The following is a 25,826-nucleotide window of genomic DNA, read 5'->3' on the forward strand; positions in this document are numbered from 1 at the left end:
AAACCACCATCTACCTACATGTACTTTTTGAACAATTTTGGATATAAACTTGTAGTCCTTAACATATTGATATAATACATCCATGCCAGTAAGACAATTTAAAAATTCTCTTCAAGAGAAATGCACAAATTCTCCCTGTTTTTTGAACATTCTTAGATTAGCTCATGGATGATGGTGGACAGCAGCTTAGAAAGAAAGACATCTCTTAAAAGTGAGCACAGACTTACAGTACTGTCAATGTGCATGGAAGAAATGATACACATTTCACAGAAAGGTGCTACGTTCACCTAGAAAGTGAATTATTAAATTCATATGATATATGATGGAGCAACAGGAAATTAATTACCTTGGGTTTTGCTGCACAATTGTAGCTATATGGAAAATCTACATATATGAACTATTTTTCAATTCCTGAAGAAATTCTAAACAATACTCAGAGAGGGAAAGTCCACAACAGCCAGTCCACAAAATGCCAAACTGGACAGCCAAGGTCTCTACTTCATTTTGCTTACCGCTATATTGAGACTGCAAACTCTTTACTTCCTGTACACTTACAATTAATGCACTGCCTCATTTTTAAATTTCATCTAAGCTCCTTCATCATAGAATTCCAAATGACATACTTGAATCAGTTCAAACTTATCTCATTTAAAATTCCATTGATAAATTCAGAGATAAATAGCCATTCTATTATTTCCAAGGATCAACTAAAGAGGAAACATTTATTAGGCAAAATCCTTGAATTCATTCACTTTATCTATGAAATCTAGGCATCAGCCTATCCTGACTTAGATATACTGGAAGTACTCCAGATTTGATTTTCAACATAGGTCAGCATGAGATACTGAAGATTCCTTGTCACATTGCTTTGTCTGTCAGCTGGAAGGAACCATTTTCCCCTTAACAAGACAAAAATAAATGCCTCTGCACACCAGCCAGTCATATGAAATTCACCTATGATCAAGACACCAAACAGTGGAAGAATACTATGAATTCTTCACCACTAACTGCTGTGGGAAACATTCCCTTCTTCATTTATAAGGATTCTCCTTCATATCCATGCCTCAGACATGCTCATATTGACTGGGGATGATAGAGCAGTAAAAGAAAAAAGACAAGCAAATAGTGACATAATACAGTTTACATAAGAATTCTCCCCAGACCTTTGCCACTGAAATTAACTGGGGAGAAAATAGTCTGATTTTCCTCTACCTAAGAGGAAGCACAAACATGATAACAGTTCATAGACCGTTACTGTTATTATAATCTTACTGAAACAATTTAGCTTCTGAATACTTGTATTTACATACACAGAACTGTTAAAAACTTCTATTATTAGCCAAATGAAATTCTAGGGTAAAAACATGCTAGAACATCCTACATTTAGTGTCATGGCACGTTTTCATCCAGAATTACAACTGAACAGAAGAATTGTTAACTTTTGCTACCTTTTCCACCAGATTTTTACACTGAAAAATCGTATTACCTAAAGGGTGTGAAGTAAATTAATGACAGTTGATAGTAAAACTCAGTACAGCTAGCACTCAATTTAGTTGAAGACGTCAGAAGATGTCCTGTACAGTAGTTCATATCCTGTGTTCTGAAGTTACACTGACACTGCATCACTCTTTTATATTACTACGGAAACTTTTTTTAAACATCATAGACATGGTTGCACCAAAATAAATCCAATGCATAAAAAATGAATCATAAATAAACTTGCTTAGCTTCATATTCTGAATTAATAATGTTTAAATAATTTTGTATTAAAATGTCAGTGAAATTAGAAAGAAAAATATTTAAAACTTTGCTCTGTGAGTGAGATGGAAATACTGTACTTAAACATATCATTTTGCTAGAAGCATACACAAACTTAACAAAGTATTATTGGCATTTGAGATCCACTTTGAAATTCAGCTAGATATCCATCACCAATGCTGCTATCCTTCACCAGTGCTGCACCACCTTTTAGTTTCACATCTTTATTTATGTAACACTTACTGTTTGTAGTGGTTTATACACACAGTGTCTTACATTTATTTACTTACCAACAGTATCACATGGTTCATCTTTATGTACACAGAAATCCTTCCTAGAATGGGGGGAAAAGAAAAATGTTAAGCAAGCCAAGCTGTCAGGCTGGTAACAACTGTGTAACCTATTTACAAATATTTTGTATGGCTCAATGAATAAAGACAAAACACCATTATCTCAACAAAGACCACGGGGAAGCAAAGGCCAGGATTACCCAGAACACTTAAACTTCAGTTCTCAGAACTCACTTAGGAGTACTCAGGTGACAAAACATGTACCATAATTTATACTGAATTGCACCTAATTTCTGAGGGTTTGGTCTTGGTTTTTTTTTCAGTGGGGAGGTGGTTTGGTTTGGTTTTCCCCATACAGGTACCATGAAATGTAACAAGCCTAAAGTTAGTCTTTCCTTGCATTTGAATAGGAAATATCTTTAGTGTTTAATATGAGATCTAAATGCAGCATTGTAATCCAGCATTTACATCAGAAATAAGAGTCAGAAAGTCAAAAAAAAAGAAAAAAGGCAATGATTAAAATTACTAATAGGAGTACATTCTGGAGAAACGTTAATGCTAGGGCATCTTATTCTAGTACTGGAAATTTACAAATTAGTTCAGTTGAAGAAGACTATCCTATCTCCAACACAGATTTTAGTCCAGCCATAGCTCTATAAATAAGACTGCTGAATTGTATGAAGTGGAATTAACATTTAACCTCTGTGTTAAACAACATCTCCTTGGAATTTATCTTAATGTAACACCTATTTTATCTGTTCTCAGAGACATGTAATAAAGTTACCAAAAGAGCAAAGGAAAAGCTACTTTTTACTGGAGTGTTTGTAACTCATGCCATTTATTTATACTGTTAGGGTGGTGAGGTACTGGAATGGGTTGCCCAGGGAGGTTGTGAATGCTCCACCCCTGGCAGTGTTCAAGACCAGGTTGGATGAAGCCTTATGTGATATGGTTTAGTGTGAGGTGTCCCTGCCCATGGCAGGGGGATTGGAACTAGATGATCTTATGGTCCTTTCCAACCCTAACTATTCTATGATTTTATTTATTTATTTATTTATTTATTTATAGTTAAAAAAAAAAAGCTGTTGAGGTATACAAGAACTTGGGAGGGGAAGAAGGAACCAAGAGGGAACAAATAGCAACTCTCCATACCACATATAGCTTCTAAGCAAAATACTAACTAGTTACTTGAATTTCATTCCAATACGTACTCAAGAAGTTTCTGGTTTTTAACTGTACCAAAGAATGATGATCTCTATTTTTAGAAAGAGACCATATGGGCCAGATATATTTCATTTTTATATTCTGTCTACGGAGCTACATAGATACATACACATAGATTGATAATGATAAACATACACACATATAGAACCACTCATTTTCCAGGAACTTGAATGCAAGAATGTTTTGGTGCTTGAGATGAGAAAATGGACTAGTGATACTTATCATTTTTATAAATGTAACTACTCCAACAGCTTTTTGCGATTTTGCTTGTTTGTTTCCCACAGACTATTCCCACAGAGTAATGTAGACGCCAAAGCAATCTTTAGAGGCTGGCAAATTTCTGACACTTGTTAAAGGCCACATAGCCAGAGACATGGGGATATACAGCTTTTGATCTTGAGTAACTATTGCCAGATAATTACAGAGTAGAAAAGCAAACCAACAGCACTAGAAACAAATTTTGTGAATAAACTGATATACTCTGGGAATCCTCTTAGAAGAGCCCTGGAAATAGAACCAAAGGTGGTGAACAAGAAACTATAATCAGATACAGAAGGAAGTTTTTCTATTTTTTTTCAAACCTGCAAAAATTGCATTAATGCACTGGGTTGTAACACAATTCTTTGTTTTGTGCTATGTGACACAAGGGACTTATTGTCTTGTTAAGCAATATGACAGAATGATTAGAAATATGGGTCTTGTGGTTAAGGAAGAGAATGTGTAAAGACAATCTAAAGACGGAGACTGTCTTCCACACACAATCATACAACTACGATAAATATTAACTGATGCAACAACACCACCAACAAAAAAAATAAAGGCAAATGTTAAAGAATACCATTCAACATTTAAAAATTGCCTATACCCATGAGGTTTCTGCTTATGTAACAGCTTTGTTCTCATACATTTACTGAGCTGATTTTGTTTTGGTTTTTTTTTTCTTGGCTGACTGTGACTATAGCTATGCTATGCATCCAGAGTTTCATTATGGGGCTTGGGGAAAACAGTACTGCTATGATTTGGCAAGAGAGATGTACAATAAAACATTCTTAGTTCCTGATTTACATTGAAAGAATGTAATACCTCCTTTAATTTCCAAGAATATGAATGCATTACATACATTTGAGACTAGGTTCCTTAATAAAGATTTACAGCTCTAGCTAGATCTACCAATGACTCTCACAGAAACCATTCTCTAATTCCCACATGGTAACTTGAATATTCCATCATATTATAACTATGTTTTTGTGTGTATATATTACATACACATATGTATACACATATAAAATGCTTATATTATATATATATATATATATATGGAATTGGCATACTGAAGCTACACAAAAGACAGGATATGGACTCTTCCAAGTAAGAAGAGATATAAAATAGAGCAATAAAGCACACCACAAAGATCTCAGGAAAGCCACTGAGAGTCTTTGTTCTTTTCCTCCCTTTCTCAGCAAAATACAGCAAAGATATAAGCATTACCATTAATGTAAATAGAAGAATTCATGGTGCAAGTTAGTAACCGAATCTAACACTGACAGCAAGAAACTCCTTAAAAGCACACTAAAGTCCCCCTTTCTAACTAATATCCAGCAAACAATGTTCATTACTCTAAATGTATATGGAAGGGAAAACTGATCCTTATTCAAGTGAGGGAAAAGAGGAACCTTTATGAGATACCGGGATTGATTTCCAAGCTTGAACAAGCAGACTAAGCCTAGAAAAGAATTTGAAGCAAGAATGGGTAACGACTAATTCATTGTTTCAGAAAATTGTACTTAATGCATTTTTAATCAAATGATATAGCATTATGTAGGGCCTTCCCAGTAAACAAAGATTAAATATTCAATTTCTAAATATAAAGTAACTCTTTACATTCTCTTTGTTAAAATAAATTCCAAAGTATAAATGGGATATACAACGGAAGACATCAAAAACAGAAGAGGAAGACTAAAGAAGAATCCAGGCTTTTGCACTGATTTGTCATTTCAGATAAATTCAACACTTGTTTTTGGCATACTACTCAAAAGACCTATTTATTGGTTTTATTCTCCAATTAATTTTGTTTCATACAGTAGATTGGAGGAAAGAAAGAAGATAATGAATTATACCTGTCTACCAAATCCTCATTATGGCTTTTACCTTACTTTTAATTTCTTCTCTAATCTTCACAACTTTGAAAGTTGAAGCTGTTCAGCTTTGAAAAGAGAAGGTTGCATGAGGACCTCATAGCAGCCTTCCAGTATCTGAGGGGGGCCTGCAAGGATGCTGGAGAGGGACTATTCATTAGGGACTGTAGTGATAGGACAAGGGGTAATGGGTTAAAACTTAAACAGGGGAAGTTTAGATTGAATACAAGGAGGAATTTCTTTACTGTGAGGGTGGTGAGGCACTGGAATAGGTTGCCCAGAGAAGTTGTGAACGCTCCATTCCTGGAAGTGTGCAAGGCCAGGTTGGAAAGAGCCTTGGGAGACACGGTTTAGTGGAAGTGTCCCTGCCCTTGGCAGGATGGTTGGAACTAGATGATCTTAAGGTCCTTTCCAACCCTATTCTAGGATTCTATGATAAAAGTAGCAGTGTAGGCTTGAAGCTGCAGTTGAACTCCTGCTGTTGGCATTGATTCTAGGACTTACAACTTTTAAAGATATATTTGAGGCAAGTTTTCTCAAACCATAAGTGTTTTTTTCTAAAGAATGGTCACAATTAATGGTCCTTGTGCAAATAACTTCATCATCACATTGTAAATGCCTTTGTTTGCAACATGCTAAGCGAATAACAACAACACAGCAGATGTTTTTGTCTCTTCATGTAAAAGGTCATTTTGAAATGATTCCCACATATAAACTAAGCACATTATACTCACTACTAAATGAACTCAAAAATAAATAAAAGTCAATTTTGGAGTTAATCAGCTAAAAAAAAATACATATTTACTGTTCAGTTGGGTAGTTAAACAAATGCACAATATTACTATCATGAAATCTATTTCAGAAACTGTTTAGTATTTTGAGTGTAAATTCAAATGCACCAGTATGCACAGGGCAGTGTATTTTAGCAAATCGGGAAATACTATATTCAAATATTTTAAATACTTAACATATCACTTAGGCGTTTAAAATAAAACTGTGATTAAAAAGGATTATATAAATATTAGCCAAACTAAAAAATAACAGCTGTGTGATAAGTACCAGAAGTGTGACAAATGGACAAATAATGGAATTGAATGCACAGCTAACATCCCAAAACAGATACAGAAATGTTAGAAAGCTGAGGAATGTGTTTTTTACTGGAGTTTAAGAAAATCTAGGCAGCCTTAGCATTAATCAATGACCTGGAAGACAGTAATAGAGCACTTTTGGTAAAGTTCAAAAATTTAATTATTTCTGGTAGACTACAAATAGGAATGAAGACAAATAAAAATTAAAGATGAGTCATCTTAGTAACTTTTATTTTAATGTAGACAAAATGGGGCCCCCAAACTTTTCCAGATACAGCAACACCATGAGAACAACAATAAAAAGAAAAGAACATATGAAACCAGGCAGTAGGAGTGAACAGTATCCTTGGATAAACATGCAGGAAAATATCAGACATGGCACCAGTACAACCGTTCACACAATACTGTGTCCAATTTTTACACTTATGCTTCAAAAAACCAATCTGGGTAATAGGAAAAGGTTTTGAAAGAGCTAAAAGAACTATTGCACATGGAGAAACAGGCTTAGAAACCTCTCTAAATTAATCTAAGAGAAAGATGAGTTGTGATTTGAGCAGAATCTACAAGTAATTACACAGGGAGGAGCTTTCTAACAGCAACTGAGGGTACAAAGAGATCCATGGGTGAAAGCTGAAGTAACAAAAATTAGAAATAGGACACAACTGTCCATTCTGAAAGCACATAACGATGGCCATGGTATACTTCAGGTCACAGTTAATCTCCCTTTCTTTGAAATCTTTGTCTTGAGACTGTCTAGTTCTGTTATTCAAAAAAAAAAAAAATTAAAAATAACCAATTGAATTTAATGTTAGGGACTTGCACTAAATGAGAGATTCAAAATTCAGTTTAGGTCTGTGTCACCACAGAATCATAGAATATTTCAAGTTGGAAGGGACCCATAAGGTTCATGGAGACCAATTCCCTGCTCCTCACAGGACCACCTAAAACTAAATCATGCTGCCTTTTAAATGAAAATTAAAGACTACATGCAGGAAAAAAAAAACAAGCAACCAACCAAACAACAGTAAATAAACCAAAACTGACAGCAAAAGACACAGTCATAGTGATCTGTAATTTTTTCCAAGTTGTATCCTTCAGCAGTACCTCAGATAAGAACTGGTAGAATTATCTTATTAACAGTCATTAGGATTAAAATATTTCCAAACTACTAGGAATTCACATTTAAAACAGAATTTGCCAGCTGCACTGTTGTCCATAAACTTATTCATGGGATGCTAACTAGAATAAAAAAAAACCCTTGTTCATAGAAAAAAAAAAATCTGGTCTGTAATGCTGTTTGTATGAATGTACAGAACATATATAGCCTGAATACTAAAGTTCAAAACATAAAGCTGACAGAAACAGGTAAATTCTTGTGGAGTTTTCTCACATGTATTATTACAAGCACTACCACTTCAGACACTCTGAACTTAGAGAAGAAAAAAACCCAACAAACCTAAAACAAACAGCATGTGATGACTTAAAATTAGTGCAACTTTTAAGATACACAAGATAAAAATACATGTTTAAGATTAAAGTGATAAATATAGGAGATTGTGCAGTTTCTAAAAAAGACACTGCCCATTCTAAAGTATGCTCTTTTCACATTTCCATGCTTCCTGATGTATCTACAATCCTTTCAGTAAATAATAAATATTAAGGCATTTAAGATTCTCATGAACCCCCTTAATGTCTGCTGCTGATGTGAAAAAATCCCAGAGCAGTAAACATCATAAAGCTTTGCAAAACTACACAGTGGGCAGTACTGAAATTACAGTAATGAGAAAAATTCAACTGTGAAAATGAAATGAAGAAAAATTTAATCTCTCATCATGCACTTGCAAGAACTCAGTTTTCCAGAGCTGAATTTCACTAAAAGTTCAAGGACAGCAGTAGCAGCTTAATAACTCAATATCCCATTACATTTCAACAGTTTTGGACTGCCAAAGACTGCAGCCTTTTTGGGCTCTGTAATGTTAATTTCTGTGCAGGGGGTTCCTGTGCAGGGGTCATTCACAGTCTTCTACCTCTGATTTTCTTGAGGATGTATCTTTGGTTTGATCTGATTCAGAACTTCATCATCAGAAAGGTAGTAAAAGCCAGAAAAAGAACTGCACTACTGTGCATTGGAAGGCATGCATAATAGCAAAGCTTAAAAAATTCTTGTCCAAACTTTGGGAAGAGTTCCGGAGGGTTTGAACAACTGGAAAAGAAACAATATTTAGCAAATCTAAGTGTTGTTTATGCCTTTATCTATTTATAGAATGAAGCAGTTTCTTACAATGAAAACTACTTGCAGCACTATTTCAATTAGATACCACCCAGAGCAAAGAGATTTCAGATACTGCAGATCAGTAAGAATGAACAGCTGATGTACACTGTGAACATGGAAGATCACTTTATATCTGATGCTAGGAAAATCAGAGGTCTGATTTCTAACACAAGCACATGTGAAAATTGAAATTCTGAGAATACAGAACTTGAATTCTTAAAAATTATTTTATTTACACATTTTTCCAAAACCCACCGTGACACACATTGACCTACACACTGGAAAAACAGCATGATATATAATTTTTAAGTGGAGGTAGATTCTGCCTCATTCTTGTAATACGTTTTTGGGGTTTTTTTTTTGGGGGGGGGGAGGGGCTATATTTCAAAGGTTTCATTACATTGTTCGCAGTAAGAGCAATATAAGAACTTAAACAGCATCATAGAGCAACTATGGATGCCATGGGCCTTTTCCTGCCTTACTTTCAGTAATCTCATTCAGGTTTGACAGCCTATGCAGATAGCAACTAGTAATATCATCTCAGTGGCCACCAAATACAAGGCTTACCTCTGCGCCCTCAAACTCCATAACAAAAGACAAGGAGGATGTTGATGAACCACGGTATATTTTTTCCTCAGAGAAAAGTACTTCCTAATATATATCTATCTCTAAATAATAATGCTTATTTATGATAGTTTTAACAAGAGTCCTTGAAACATTTCTGCCTTAATTCTCACATTATCCTTATACCTAGCTGTGGAGTAATTAGAAATTAAACATATATTTAAAATGTAACACTGTTCACACATAAAGGAAAAATGGACTTTCAGGCTACACCTGCTATGTCAGGAATTCACTTCACACGTGGTAACATTGCCAGAGGATGGAGTGGAATAGAGATTCTGCAGCCACGCTCTGTTATAACACCAGCAGAGATGGGAACTAGGTGGTACTAAAAACCAGTAAGCTGCATAATTGCTACCCTGAGCCAACAGTCTGTCATCTTTTGACAAAATGTTGTCCTTTGTGCAAATTTTGCTTCATTATGCTGTATTTTAATACAAAAACCACACCTCCATCTCCAATGCTACATGCCTCCAAAGTGAGACCAACCCTCTTTGAGCATGCTCTTTGAATTCTTTGTGGTATATACCTTTAAAAGCTAAGAAAGAGAATTTTACATCAATAATAATAAAAGTATGCATGACTAGAGTCTCTCAAGCTCCACCTTGAGGGTGAAAAATAGTATAAAATGGCCCAAGGAAGGGGGAATATTAGGGAAGACATCATTGTGGCCCAGTCGAAGAAGATTCAATCAGCAGATTACCTTTGACTCCTGGGAGCAGTCGATGGGCTGCACCTTTCTTCCACCTCATAGGTATGTCTTTGGGTAAGACTTGCACTGTAGCAAGTCCTTCCCCGGGAAAATTAGGAATATATATATAGAGTTATTTTTCACTTTTACATTTTAAAGCCAGGTTGTGTTATTCATAACTTTATTACACACTTGTATAACCTATTATTTGTATGTGTTTTTGTAGACAGTGTATTTATCACCAGCAATCCATAAGAATTTGTATTTGTTGCTTCAATAAACTGCACTGTTTAAGTAGCTAATCATAAAGGCTTTCCCGTTAAATGTGACCAAATCCTTCAGTGTGGCCATGCGAACACGATTAGACTGAAGGTGAAGTGCATTATTACTTCATCTGGAATCATGATTGTTCAATATACTGAACACTACCAGACTGTTAGTGGTAAATTGGCCAACACTCAGAATCTTAACCCAGCTGTACCCAGGCCCCTCTAATATCTGAGGATGAGATGGAACACAAGGGATTTATTTTCTGCCAAATTGTCTTACCTTTTAATCCAACTCTAACCTTCCTAGGGATCTTTTCTAAATACACCATCCAAACTTTCTTTCTGTCTTCCCTCTACTTTATGGCACCATATTTTAAACAGGACATTACTTCATCAGAACAAGCCAATTTAAAAGGAAAGCAAACAAAACCTCACTGGCTGAAATAGGAACTCAGTAAAGTGAAATAAACAAATTGGTAGCAGATTCATATGTACCATTAGAGCCAATCTGGATAGCAAAGAAAGTTGGGGGAAAAGCTGGTTTTGCCTTCTGTTTTATATAACAAAGGCAAGAGTAAGTCTTGAAAAGTACCTTTTTCATGAGCAGATTATGAAAGCTCTTTGACTGTTAAGTAACAGTCTCTATTACAAACATATTTTGCTCTGTAGTTAAGCATTACAAATTATCTCTGTGGAACCCTCACTACTTCATTTCTAACTCTTCTGGTTACTACATACAACTGGCATGTGAAAGCACAGGCAAGCTTTTTCAAACCACTCTTGCTGTTCTGTTATTGTGTAAGACAAAAATGGAGAGGTATGGGTAAGTTTTAGGAGGCTTGCCACAGAATGTGTTAGATAACCAAAACTTTACATTTTCACTTGAGCTCATCTGTCTAAACAAAATTATTTCTCTCAGTAAAGCAGGTCTGCTGTCCAAAGCTGTTTGGATGTTCTGACAAAGAAGCTTGTTCTGTGTTTGCAAAACAGAATGAGGCTCTGAATTAACAAAACACATAAGTGGAGCCACACATGGGGTCAGCTATACCATAAACCTGACGATGTGCAGAGGGAGCCTGGATTAGCAAAACATTCCCACAGTCAGCAAACTGCACTGGTATGATTTATTAACAGCTAAAGCAGCTCTGAGATGGGAGGCAGTACAGTTCAGAGAGTAATACCACTGAAAAAGTAAAAATGTCAAAAGAACAGACCTCTAATTTCTGGCTTCAGCACTGCCTTGCTATCTGACATCCAACCAATAACTTCCCTGCTCTCTACTTCAATTTCCTTAACACTGATCAGAGATTTACTCCAAAAAATGTATTGAAACTGACAGGTAAAAAATTGCAGGCAGCTCTGGAGCAAGTCCACAGGAGGGCCATGAAGATGATCAGAGGGCTGGAGCACCTCTCCTATGGAGACAGGCTGGGAGCTGGGCTTGTTCTGCCTGGAGAGGGCTTATAGGAGACCTTGTAACAATCTTCCAATACCTAAAGGGGCCCTACAAGAAATCTGCAGACATTACAGCAGCCTTGCAGTATTTAAAGAGGGCCTATAAAAAAGCTGGAGAGGGACTTTGTACAAAGACATATCGTGAAAGAATAAGTGAATGTCTTTAAATTGAAAGATGGCAGATTTAGATTAGGAAGAAATTATTTACTGTGAGAGTGGTGAAGCACTGGAACAGGTTGCCAGAGAAGATGTGGCTGCCCCATCCGTTGTAGTGTTGAAAGCCAGGTTGGACGTGACCAGGTTGGACAGCCTTATCTAGTCAAGGTGTCCCTGACCATAGCAGGCACATTGGAACCAAATGATCTTTGAAGTTCTTTCCAATCCTAACCATTCTATGATTCTGTGAGATCAGAACATCATTATTACAAAGCACACCAGAGAAGCGTGTCTTAACATACACTTTCTAAAGCTTTTTTACCATTTAGAAATGCTTTGTGAAATTCAAAAATGCCTGTGTTCACATGGACTGGCTTCTAAAGACATCTCCAGACCACTGTCTCCCAGCTGTTTAACTAACACCTCACTTGCATCACTTCAGAATTTTTCTGCACCTTCTCATAAAGGCTGGTTAAGGTGAAGAAAAAATGAGAGAAAAAATGTGTTACATAATTTACTTCATAGTGTCTTACTATTTTTAAGATACACCTTCCATCTAAAGAATGCAGCCCTAGACTTACTCTCCTGGCACATGCAGGCTTTAAGCACCCAATACTCCCTCAAGCCACTGCTGTTGCTGACTGTCTCCAGCGTCTCAAATAGGAGAGCCAGATATAGGAGAGAGGTCACTCAACAGTCCCACATTTCTAGCACCAAGCAGTATGCAATTGCTCAATTACCCTTGAACAATCACAAAGTACAATTAGATGTAAGAAGGTCTATTAGCCATGCTCATCAACTCAATGCCACGTATTGTACTCATTCACCCTTTATGGCTTGGCTCTTGCTCACTCACCTCTTTCCTTCTCCATCTACACTCTTCACCCACCAACATACTCACTGCTATTAAAATCAGTTAGATGCCTCAATCTGAAAAATTTCTTTCCAGCCTGTTATCCCAAGTATGTTTTCTGATGACCTAATGGAAATCTGTTACAGAGAACATTACTTCTTATGTCTTCCATGGTAGTTCAGAGGAGCTCGTGTGAAGGACTACTGCTTAGCTAACACACAGATGTTTCACAAAAACTAATCAGCCCCCTCAAAGTCCCAGCAATCCATAAAACAAAGAACAAACAGAAGAGGATGGCACAGAGTAAGAAGATATGGGTGTGCCTTTTTCTAACCAAAGACATGGATTAAAGAGCAAAAGTAGCAATAAAACTGTCACCAGAGGATTTGGACTTTGTTTCTTTCCAGTATATGACAGGCTCTCCAAAATGAAAATTTTAGGGAACCACGGGACAGAACAATTGTATTCCGATATATCCAATCACAGGAATTTTCTTTGCAAGGGGACTCTGAAAGTCTTCCAGTCCAAGGTCAGCCTCAAAAATATCACTAAGCCCAACCCTAGGCCTATCATTCTGTCCTTTTCTTTGGTGAATCGAGGGTATGCTGTCATCAAGATGCATCCCTCTGTGCACCACTTACAGCCTAAACATGACAGCACCTACTAGGGAGGAAAGAAGTGAGCTGGAGGTATATTTCCTTCTAAATCTGTTAAATGCCTGATAATTCAGAGTTATAAGAAACAGCAGATCTGGGATCACATCCCTATGGCTGCAGAGTACATACTATGTACATGATGTGCCATTAGTACACAATGAAACATACCAGTTCTAGATCCATTAGAGGGAAGCAAAACTCAACAATGCACGTAATGTCATGCCAGTCCAGCTCTGAATGATCTGCATATGAATTTATGTTCTGAATGAAAGTATCTACAGGCCTGTGTGTGCTTGCTCCGGTAAATGAAGGCACATGGGAAGAGGCATCTAACCTATGGCCTTAGCTGTATAGCTAAAGAAACAAGAGTGACCTGTTCGTCATTTCAGATATTTACCAGCTTGGAATTACTGCTTTCTGAACCATCTTTACAAGCACTTTACCATAATCTTGGAGTTCTGCAAAGAAGACTTAAGTTGTATTCTTCCTCATCTTAACTCTATTGGTAATCTACTAGTTTCTTTTATCTAAGTATGTATTAGGCCACTGCTTATTTTTCAGTGCTCATCTTTCAGTATTTTACCTTGTGATCAGAATGGCTGCATCAACTGAAGACATGTCTTCTCCCCAGCTTGTTGACATTTCTAAGTGCACGTCATTCTTCTTACCAAATTCTTCATGTTGCCATTTGCAAAAGCTTTCCAGCATTTTTTCCCCATGATGTCCAATATACATATCTGCCTGGAAATAAAAAAAAACAACTTTATTAACATTATGATTCTGTAAATAGACCTAAGAACACTTTCTGACTATCAGAAGTCAAAGTCTGACTATCTGCCCTTTCTGTAGCACGGTATCTTCAGCAGAGTTATTTGAATTTCAGCAGATAGAAGTGAAGGCAATGCACTGAGTGGCATACAGTGAATCTGTTCACTGAACTCTTGTCTCAATATTTGCTGATTTTTACTACCCATAGTGAAGAAATATTAATGATGTGAAGATCCAGAATCTGAACAGGAAATGAGACTTCTCCACCTGCTGAGAGGACACTGAATAAAGGAACACTTTCTTATTCACTGGAAAAAAAATATTTTAAAATCAGAAAAAAATAAGAGGATCTCTTTTTCTTATTAACTAACTAAAGTACTAAAGGAATATAATATTTTGTAGAAAAGAAACATGACATCAATTTGACGTTGTCCTGAAATATGATGTAGAAACCATAGGTTAACAGAAAGTCTCAATAAGGTATCAGCTGACTTGTCTTTCTTCAGAATGAAGAACAGGTTTTGATACAATGCCTAAAAGGTGCAATATTGTTTGTCTAGGGGTTGGCTGACCAGTTCTCCTGCTGTTCAGTAGGTTTAAGAGAGATACACGAAAAAACAGGGCATAACCAGATTTTATTAAGAGCTAGCTGATTTCAGCACAGAAAATTTGCTTGACTGACTTCCAACTGCAAGTACAGAAAAATCTCAATACATGCAGCACATTAATTAGGAGAAGCTTAATCTTTAGTGGGGCTGCCCAGCAGTGTACATAACTAATAGTTGTCATGGTTATTGAGGCTGCCCAGCAGTGTAAATAACTAACAGTTGTCATGGTTTAACCCCAGCTGGCAACTAAGTGCCATGTAGCTGCTTGCTCATTCCCCCCCAGCCCTAGTGGAATTGAGAGAATAATCAGAAAAAAAAGGGTAAACCCCATAGGTTAAGATAAGAACAGTTTAATAATTAAAATAAGTAATACTACTACTAATAATAATGGAAATAACAAAAATACTGTTTAACAACGAAGAGTAAAACATAGTTAAAAGCAACAGTTAAAGAGTTAAAACAAACAAGAAAAAAAAACAAAACCAAGACACAAGTGCTGCACAACACAATTGCTCACCGTCCACTGACCAATACCCATCCCATCCCTTGCAACGATCTGGGCCTTACAGGTAACTCCCCCCAGTTTATATACTGGACATGACGTTTTGTGGTATGGAATACCCCTTTGGCTAGTTTGGGTCTAGCTGAGGTCTCTTGTTTGTGCTCTCTTCCAGTTTCTTGTGTCCCTCTCATTGGCACAGCATAAGAGACTGAAAAGTCCTTGATCAGAGTAAGTGCTACTGAGCAACAACTAAAACATTGGTATGTTATCAGCACTGTTCTCATACTAAAGAAAAAACATAGAACTGTATCAGCTACTAGGGAGAAAATCTTCTCTTCCAGCTGAAACCAGGACAATAATGCCCAAAAGCTGAGAAAATTTGTCAACCATCAATCACTCACTATTGCAAGTCTTTGTGAAGCAACAAAGTAACATTACCCTCTACAGGCTAAGAGAAACGTAATATATACTTACTGGAGTCTCATGAAGGAGGACAAGCTTAGTCACCCGAAGATTTATTTGTAGTCCAAGACTCTTGTGCTGGAAAAGGTTAAAAACCTAAGATAAAAAACAGTAAATAAAAATATGTTGTGCTTGTATTGCACACAACATACTGTAGACTAAAACGAACAGAACCTGATATTTTACTGTGACTGCTTTAATTCTCCGTAATTTGAGCAGAATGTTAAGCTAATGTGTTAGTTGTCTGAAGGGAAAAGAGAGTTCAGGCAGCATTTATTCTGGGAGCACAGAATAAACCTTTTTCCCTCAATGGCCATGACCACTTTATGAACTGTAGCCTGTATCTCAAAATATTTACACATGCATATAACACTATTCACATGAAAATTTCTATTCAGTTAAATCCAGGACTGTGTTCCGAGTGGTCTGAGCCAGGACATGGCAATAACTACCATTCAGAATAGTTAAAGTTTGTATCTATTGTACAGTTTATGCTCTGTCCTTAGAAGAATCTTTCCCTGTACACTGCAGATGCTAATTTTCACTGCTTTATGCACCACATAAGCAAACTACAGCTCCAGACACAAATGGGAGGGGATGTAATTCTGTGAGTGCATTACCCCTTGTTATTTTCAGCCACTAATGATCACACAATCTTTCTCAACAACAATCTCAACAATTTCTCAACAACGTATCTTCATAACAAGCAAGGATCATTAGAAACCACCCAATACCCCAGCCTTCCCAATAACATAATGAGCTTCTAACAAAAAATCATGTTGTTCAGCTCTCACTTTCTGGCTACCCTGAAGTTACAAGACCAGACACAGAAGATATAAGTCTGCAGCACCATGGTTCTATGCTGCAAAACATATGGAGTAAGTCTTTGTAGCTTGCAAATGGTCATGTACTGAATGTCCCTTACAGGTGCTGAGTCAGGATAATGAAACGGAGCAGTGAAATGATGCATGCATGGTTGGCAAAGCACCAAAATTGATTTTAAATTTCCTACCATGTTTAAGATGGTTAGAATAAATCTTCTGGCAGCATCTGTTCCATGATACGAAACCATAGCTGGATCTGCCACCACAATGGTTTCTATATTGTACTCCTGAGGTAACTTGTAAGAGTATCGTTTTCCTCTTCCACTTTCTGATACTTTTTGATTCTTGGATTTTCTTTTATCTGTAACATAAAAAAAGCTTGAAAAACTCATCCTGCAAGCCACCCATATAGCACGTAGGATTTGCTATCTGTGATTATGGTATAACTGATTATGTGCAATGTAATAGCTATTCTTTATTACTCTATATTATTTATTTATTAATTATATATTACACTAATAGCTATTATATTACTTATTTAGCACAGCAATTCTGAGGCTCACACTGAAGGCATGCACTACATATAAATTACAGTTCACACCAAGAAATCAGGAATCTTATCCAGATCCTCAAATAAACTCAGATTCTTTGCATCCTTTCACCTGACACTTTTATAAAAGCATACATTCTGCCTAGTTTGGTTTGTAAGACCATGTTAGATTTGACAGAAAAACAGTCTCACTGAGAAGGAGAACTGCTATCTGCCCATCTACATAAATTACAGAGAAAACATCTTGATGTAACTGTGTCTTAGCATAAAAGACAACAAATACAGATTTTCCACAAATTCAATATGAAGAAAAGACATTTTAGTGTCTGGAAAGAGGGAGGAATATTTTAGACGAATGACAGAGAAATGTACGTAGGGTATAGGTTTGTTGGAAACAAAAAAGTGACATCAAAGTCAGTGCTGCTGTCATTATAACCAGCTAAAGTAAAACACCAAAACAAAACCTGAAAACAGGCTTCTCAAAGAAAGGTCCAAATTGAAAATACGTTATACTTATGATAACCTAGGGATTACCGTTCATGTTAATTTTAACCTTCCCATCAAAAAAACACAACAAAATCCCCATTACAGCTACAATACATAGGGAAAAAGAAAAAAAAATGTACAGAAGCAGTACAAGCCAGAAAGTGATCAGATACACATACAGCAGTTAGCAATGATACTTAAAATAATTTAATTTAAAACAAAATATAAAATTAAACTCCCTGTTGTAATAGCTAAATTCTGTTAGATGCCCTTGAGAGGATATAAAACTTCTGGGACTGATCTCACTGAAGTCACTGAAATTGAGTGAATTTTTTTCCAGCTTCCACAATGGAATATTGGGCTCTCTATTTACAACAAAATGTGATGCTTGAGATGACAATTATAAACACATGTTCTGGAAACAATCAAATATTCAGAAATTTTGAGGAAATGTTTTGTAATTAATCAGTCTCATCTCTAATAGGAAAGTTCCTGCAGCTCATTTTGTAACACATGACTACTCTCCAAAAAATAAGTTACTCTCCAGGCAAGTGCTAAAAATATACCTTAAAGACACTGAACTCACAAATTACCTTTATAAGATACCATAAGATAGTGTAAGACATGCTAACACTGCTAAGCAAACAAATTTTCTAGAAGACAAAAATGTATACATTCTCCAGAAATAAACAACTGCTGCTTGATTGTACAGAATTAGAAACAATTTATAATTTCATAAGCTACCTAAAAATTTATTTTAACCTTTCTCATTTTGATCCTTCAGATACTTGCTTAGCCTTAAATGTACAGCAGCTATAGCCTGTAGCTTTGTGTTTGCTAGCTGTGGATCTACAGCATAGTATATAAAACATTATGTGTATTGTTGTCACACTTTTGAGGATGATTTTTAACACAACTTCAGCGTCAGGATTTGTGCCAAAAAAAACACACCCTATAAGCTACACAACTATGACTTACCATAGAAGCACCTAATGCTGCAAGAGTAGCGTACAGATCTAAGTTTAAACTGTAAACTTATTTGGGTTAAAAAAGATCTCTCATGAGCCATCTGGTCAGTCTGCCTTCCTCCTATGAGCAGCGATTGATTCCAGTGCAGTTTCCAGCAACAGTTTGTTAATTGTTCACTTCTTTGTAAAAAGCAGCAGCTAATGAGTGAAAACTTTACTATTAGCTTGGCTGTTCAAAGAAGTCTGCTAACACACCCCTCCAAAAGTTTTAGCTAGTGGTGCATTTTTATTCAGAATTGAGAATAAGCAGCCCACAATAAAATACAGAACTGTGCTAAACACTAAGGTCATGGCAGTCCCATAAACTGTTGAAACCTCTGTCTTTCAGGATTGTAGTGGATAAGAAGACTGCATAGCTCTACAGACAACATGGCTGCAAGGCTCTGTGCCTGTCATTTGCATCAGATATCTGCTGGGTTAATAAACCAAAGGACAATCTGTTCTTGGCCAGCCAACCCTTTCCAAATTGCTGGCAGAAATCCCCAGCATGTGAAATCTCATTTATCTGAAAATTTTAGCTCATCACTGAGAGCCTTAATAAATGGAATTAGTAATTTTGGTTCAGCGGTAATCAAAAAAACTGCCACGGTTACTGCCAGATAAAATGCAAAATAGTCTTTAACAAAAACACTTGTCTCTTTACATACTCATAAGTAAACATTACAACGAATTCCTCATTCCTGAAGGTACAGTATGTAAGAGGTAATACCTCCTGCAAAAAAACCTACCAACATCAATAATGCATGTGCTAACAAGTCAGATTAACTGGAAAAAAAAAAGAACCCAATCCTGCCTCTTGAGAATAAAGAAACACAAATTCGTCTAAAAACTGCAATTACATTGGCAAAATAAAAGCGATAAATGCTACAGGAGGGTTCTATGCAATAAGACTTCCATGTTTTGTGCAACTATAGAAAATATGGAGATTCCATATTAATTTCTTACTGAAACGCAGTTGATTGAAAAGAAAGATAGAAATACCCCAGTACTCCAGCAAGAAGGCTAGAAATACTGCAGCAAGTGCATTTGACATTTAGTAGGCAATTGGTAAATAAGAGAAAAAAACAGAAGTGTTAACAAAGCAATAAAAATTCCTCTCCCCACCTCGCCCTTGAAATTAAAATAGCTGAAAATCCAGCTACTATGACCACAGGTTGCATAAAGTATCTGAGACAATACAGAACAAGCTATGACTACAGGACTCCTGGACACTTAACAAGTCCTTACGCACAAAAGCATTTCCTGAATACGTCCAAAGGAGGCTCACACTACAGAGTGACCACAATTACTCTCCAGGCTTTCTTCTCTCAGAAAAAAAGAAAACAAGTATCCTAGCCAAACAGAAATTGCAGTATTCTGGCTAGGCAAGGAATATTCAGGAGCTCAGGAAGCTACAAGCTATACCTTCACTATAGTTTGGATAGGTTAGTTAAATGTCTTAAAGCAGAATGGTAACTTCTTTCTTGTCCAAGGAAGAGAAACCAATACCTCAAACAGCACCAGTCTCCATTCAGTGCAATCTCATAGATCCAGACCTATGATCAATATTGTTTATGCATTTTATTTCATTATTATCACATGGAAACAGGCTGTCGAGCAAGAACCAACACAGCTCTCCCAGCTGACTGCCCAGTTTATATTCCATAAAGTCAAACTTCTGCTTTTGATCAGGTGAAACTAGCAGGCTTTTTCCTGAAAAATAGCATCACTCTAAGAGGAGAAGCACAAGGTACTCATGACTCAGAACCGTAGACCATTTATTGCCAGAACTGAGAAGCAAAAGAGGAGGCTTCCAGTGTCCCAAATACAAAAGTGAGTCAAAACTCTAACCTACTGTACCCTGGATAACAGCTCTTGCTCACTAGTCTTTGTGAAAAGGAATGACCATATGAGAAGATTTCTCCCTGCTCCCAGTATGCCCCATTCTTTTACAATGAGTTAGGTTTACTGTACAAACAACTTCACCCTTGAGCAAGTGCTCAGATTAGGTAGAAGGAAAAGAGCTTGGCTTTCCAGTGTGGCCCCTTGTTCTAATTACAACTGCTTCTCTCACATTTCCCCTATAACAGATTTGTGAACTGGCTGCTTTTAAAGGTTTCAAAGACCATGTGCTAAAGAAAGGCGTGAAGCATGAGAAATGTGTATGTTCAGCTGGCTCACATATGTAAATAACACACACATTCAACAAAAGGATATAAATGCACTCTCTTACAAATCCAAAAAAGCATCTGCTTCTGCTGGTATCATTCTCTCCTAGCCCTAATTAATAAGAAAGCTCCACCTCATTCACAAAAACAAGTTCTTTGTTCTCTGGAAACATGTTTGGCTGTGTAACATCTTTCAATCCAGCCCACAACAGTAACAGACAACAAACAATACCTTCTTTGATTGCCTTTTCTAGATCTGCATGAAAAGCTATTATTTCCAGAAGTGATCCTTCAACACCTCCAGCACTCATCCCTTCTAATAATTATATTTCATCACTGGCAATATACAACTGCTTGATAGGTAGCCAGTCTTTCAGATCAATCTGGCCCTATACCAGCAGCCTACAGACCTGTCTCAGAGTGCCTATTCTGACATGAGTACTGTAGAAGCAAGAGATTCTCTTGTAAGATAAGTCCATACTGATAAGAAGTTGCCCTACTGCCAAGACAAACAGTTCCTCTGTATCATACAGCTACAACTATCAAAGTGCATTACCTGAGAGCATCAGAGAGCCCATATACTTGTATGTTTTATCGTTGCTTCACTGAGCTATTTCTGAAATATTTCTGAAAGGTTTATTTTTGTTGCTTTAAGGTTGTGCCTGTACTGTGAGTATTTAGGTGATATTTAGCTAACTGCACGTCATACCAGAAAATTGTTCCTACACAGAGTTTTTATGTATGTAACTTACTGCATCTCCTCTTAGTAAAATAACTTGTAGCAGCAGGGTGAGGGACTGGTCTTGCTACAGCATCAGCATCAGTTAGAAATTGCAGATTAACTCCCCTGGCAACATGGTTATGCCAGCAGATGCTAATCAGTTATGCACAGCTTGTGTTATTTCAAAGTTTCAGGCTTGTAATAGAAATAATGAAATCTATTTTAAGTAAATATTTGAATCTCTGTTGACAGACTATTTGCACCAAACCAGAGCCTTGAGCATAAGATTATTAAAACAGAGTAAGATGGCTTTCCCATTTTAGAGCATAAGAGAAAGGATGACTGGTAATGAACATGATGGAAAAATAATGTCCTTGAGAAGAGTTTGCAACTTTACTCATTTTCATATTTCACACTATTGTTGCTATTTATCAGATGCCTCTCTCCCTTTCCCACTGCAAACATCATGCATACTTCTTATTTTCTCATCTTCTCACTCCCAAACACGTGGGCATGTATCTCTAACTTAATTATTACTAATGGGGAAGAATAATCAGCACTATTTATGTGAACAACTTTTGCTAATGAAGAAAATTTCTCTTTTAGATAAGCTGTGGTAAAGCTACACAATACCTAGAAGAGAAATATACAGCCTGCTGGAAGAAGTTACATGTCATTTACTGAGTTCATCTTTATAACTAAACAAAGAGCCTTGCTTTGCTGCTTCATCTTTGATTTCAACCCGTGGATGGATGCCTAATTATAAAAGCAATAATGGAAAAAAAATTGACACATTTTTCTGTAGCCACATAAAATGGACAGAGCAGTAGAAATGTTCAGGAAGAACCACACAGCCACAGAAAAGTTTATCTTAGATGGGATGTCTGATGGTCAGCTAGGCCAACCTCATGCTTGTCAGGGCAAGCATCAAAGTAAGATCAACCCTCTTAGAGCTATTTCCAGCTACATTTTCTAAAGTCTGAGGAGGCTGACTTCACAGCTTCTCTAGGCAACCTCTTCCAGGGTGAAATGTGCTTGCTGAGATTTTTTCCTTATGACCAGCTGAAATCTCCTTGAATATAAGATACAACTTTCTTTCATTCTGTCGTACCATATCTCTAAGGAAAGCATGGCTTCATCTTCTCTCTGAAGCTTCTTAGGTACCAGAAGACTGCAGCTGCATCCTTCCTTTGCCTTTCTTTATCTGTTTGAATAACCCAGTTCCTTCTGCCTCACCCTAGATGTCACATACTCCAGCTCTCTAGCCCGTCAGGCCATTTTTGCTATTTCTACTAGCAAAGCAGAAAACAGCTTTGCTATTTCCACTTTGTCAGCGTCTCACTTTTACTGTGTTAAGGAGACATGGTAAAAATGCCCATAAATATATATTCATTCTGCTTTATTTCCTAGGGCGAAAAATAATTTCTCACAACAACATTAAAACACCCTCAGCTCATGCTGAGGTCAAAAGATTTAGATGTCTTCTATCCTTTGAAGAAGAGCAGCTGCCAGTGAAGCAGAAATAACAGAATGTCATCTTTCACAAGCCTTTTTTCCCCCTCTCCATTGAAAACTATGAAGTCATCCCTATGTACAAAATTTTTGTTGAAACCCTTCTACTTCAACCATTTCTTCTACCTGCCATTGAGGAAGATACATTAGGATTGATTCAGACAGATATAAGCATCAATCAGAACAAGAACACTGTTACAAAAATCATTTCATATCAGTGTCAGACCCATTTGGGAGTTCAAGACTTACTACTAACCAAAAATGTGCCAGACTGCAACCACATAAAATGGAAAATTAAATACAATTGCTGCACATAATAAGTAATTAAGTAACTAGAAAAACACAGAAGGACAAGAAATAGGTTGCAATTATTAAGTTGAAGCAAAAAAGACCTGATGATTTCTACTTTCAGATATACATATATATGAATATATATTCATCCTTTACTTTCAAATACATATATATGAATATATATGAATATATATTCACCCTCTTCCAATGAGTGAAACAGCAGCCTAAGCATGCCACCTCAAAGCCCACCATAAGTTACTGTACAAGAATAATCAGATATGCTTTTGCTGGAGCTGTTTTCAACTACTCTCTATGTCTCTTAAAATAAAGTCTGCTACATTAGATTTTTCAGCAAGATTTGTATATTACCTGTAACAACACCACAGTACTGATTCTGAGAAGATGGCTTTTCAGTAAGTTTCTCCTCTACAGATCTTTTTCTTCTGTACACCCTGTGTGCATGACCTGTCACAGCCAAAGTGCGATTCAGTGGCTCAATAAATATGAAGTCCTCATTAATCTGTATAAATCCCATCTGCAAAGGAAAACAAAAGGAACACATAAGAATTAAAGAAGGTATGAAATTGTGCACAGTCCTGCAGTAGAAAAATATCCACAAAACTCCATTTAAGAAAACCCTTTGCTTTAGTAACCTTACTAGCAAGGTGACTACCTTTACATTTTACAAGCTATTCTACTGAAGTGAACTGGAATAAATTTCATTTATTTCAACTAATTTGTGTGGGTGGGTGGCTACATGCCCATAGCAGATGCACAGTAAAAGATATGGAATGTTAAAAGTTTGCTTTGGGAGACTCATGGGGTCATTTAAATATGTACAGCATGTACAGAGGAGTTCATACATTAGGTTTATTACTCAGTGTATTGTCATATTTTTAGATAACTATATTTAATGAAATAACAGGAATAATCTAGGGCATATGAGTATATCCTGAACAAATACGATGCTGGAAAAGACATCCTGTGACACTCCCTTTACATTTTTTCAAATTTAAAAAAAAAAAAAAGAAAAAAATAGAATTAAGAAAAGACAGCAGTCCCTCCTGGCTTGCCAGCAGCTAAAACAGAAAGGCATCCTAATACAGCCATCTAGTTGATTAGCTTCTCTGCAATCCCAACATATTTATACGTACAAAAATATATAAAAAGCTAACACACCAGATGTATATCCAATATTGCAAAAGTGTGGCCAAAGTTAAAAAAAAAACAACTATGAAACATATTCATATAAATACCATACACATCTAACTCAGCTCTAATTGTTAAGCTGCCAACAGACAGTAGTTCCTATCAAGAAAAGCTAGGGACAGCAAGGTCTTGTAGGTTGTTTCTTTTAACTCCTAGAAAATTCATCAGCAAGACTGACAGTTAATTTTCTCATTCTCTATAAACTTAAAAGCTTATTAAACACTTTTGCTATGAAAAGCAAACAACGTGGTACATTTGGCTGAGAGAAGCAAAGAGCTCTTCGGCTTGTTATAATATAGTATGAATGGAGAGAAATAGAAAATAATTTTGTTTCTTCCGGCACTATGCAGATGCCATTATCACATTGCCTATCCCACCTGATACATCGATAAATCACCAAAACTAAATTCTGATCAAAGCAAGAAAATCGTATTAAATTCTATAGCTGGTACAAAATACAGTCTCTTTCACACATAAGACAGCATTACTTTAAAAAGAAAGGAAAAAAAAAACCCCAAAACCAAAACAATTTGTCCACCCAAGCACATTACATAAATGTGAATACATTAATTTATTTTTTCAATCAATCAGCTACACTAGCTACCTAACACTGAACAGGTTCAACGGCCACTCTGAATATTGTACAGAAACATAAGTGTAGTTGTGTTTTTCTGGCTATTCCATTTCCTTCTTGAACTTACTTTTTAGGCCAGTTTATCTTCACCATAAGCTTTAAATATTATGCATTTAGAATATTAGCTACTTTGAATTGCTAAGTACTTTCCATAACCCTACCAGATACTACTTCTGTATCTTGAATACTGTTACTTTTAAATAACAAATAACTTTTCGAGTATAAAGTGACGATAAACGAAATTTTAGCCTAAAATATAGCTCTCAAGCACTAATAAAATCCATAAAGTATTTTTCACTCAAGTTTTACGTCTAGTTCTACGTCCGAATTTCACTCAGATTTTTAATTTTAATCATTATTTAGCCTAAGAAAGATGCTGATAAACTCTGGATATAGAACAGGAATAGCTGTCTGTCATCTGCTGCAGGTGCTGCAGATTCCCCCTTTCCACCTATAAAACACACAGTCTTAGTCCACTTGAACAAAGATTCAATCATTGCACGTTTGTCATCTTTCTTTTGTTTTCATTCTCTTTGGTGCAAAGTGAAACCAGGGCTTTAAGGTGCTGTTCTTCAGATTGCCAACTAGACATACAGAGAAGCTGTGCTCAGAC

At 36.4% G+C, this 25,826-nt stretch overlaps 1 protein-coding gene across 2 annotated transcripts in view; it reads right to left on the minus strand.

Annotated features, from left to right (window-relative positions):
* Positions 1 to 25,826, minus strand: part of ADAMTS19 (ADAM metallopeptidase with thrombospondin type 1 motif 19) — a 148,273-nt gene that overhangs the window by 99,203 nt on the left and 23,244 nt on the right. For both annotated transcript variants that reach the window (XM_031054344.2, XM_031054343.2), the window contains exons 3-7: positions 23,740 to 23,905; positions 16,824 to 16,996; positions 15,824 to 15,907; positions 14,055 to 14,212; positions 2,049 to 2,092 (exon numbers count right to left, since the gene is read on the minus strand). In XM_031054344.2, the coding sequence (XP_030910204.2) occupies positions 2,049 to 2,092; positions 14,055 to 14,212; positions 15,824 to 15,907; positions 16,824 to 16,996; positions 23,740 to 23,905 (625 nt within the window). The remainder of the gene's footprint in view (positions 1 to 2,048; positions 2,093 to 14,054; positions 14,213 to 15,823; positions 15,908 to 16,823; positions 16,997 to 23,739; positions 23,906 to 25,826) is intronic.

Source organism: Melopsittacus undulatus, chromosome Z (genome assembly GCF_012275295.1).
Source record: "Melopsittacus undulatus isolate bMelUnd1 chromosome Z, bMelUnd1.mat.Z, whole genome shotgun sequence".
Taxonomy (NCBI): Eukaryota; Metazoa; Chordata; class Aves; order Psittaciformes; family Psittaculidae; genus Melopsittacus; species Melopsittacus undulatus.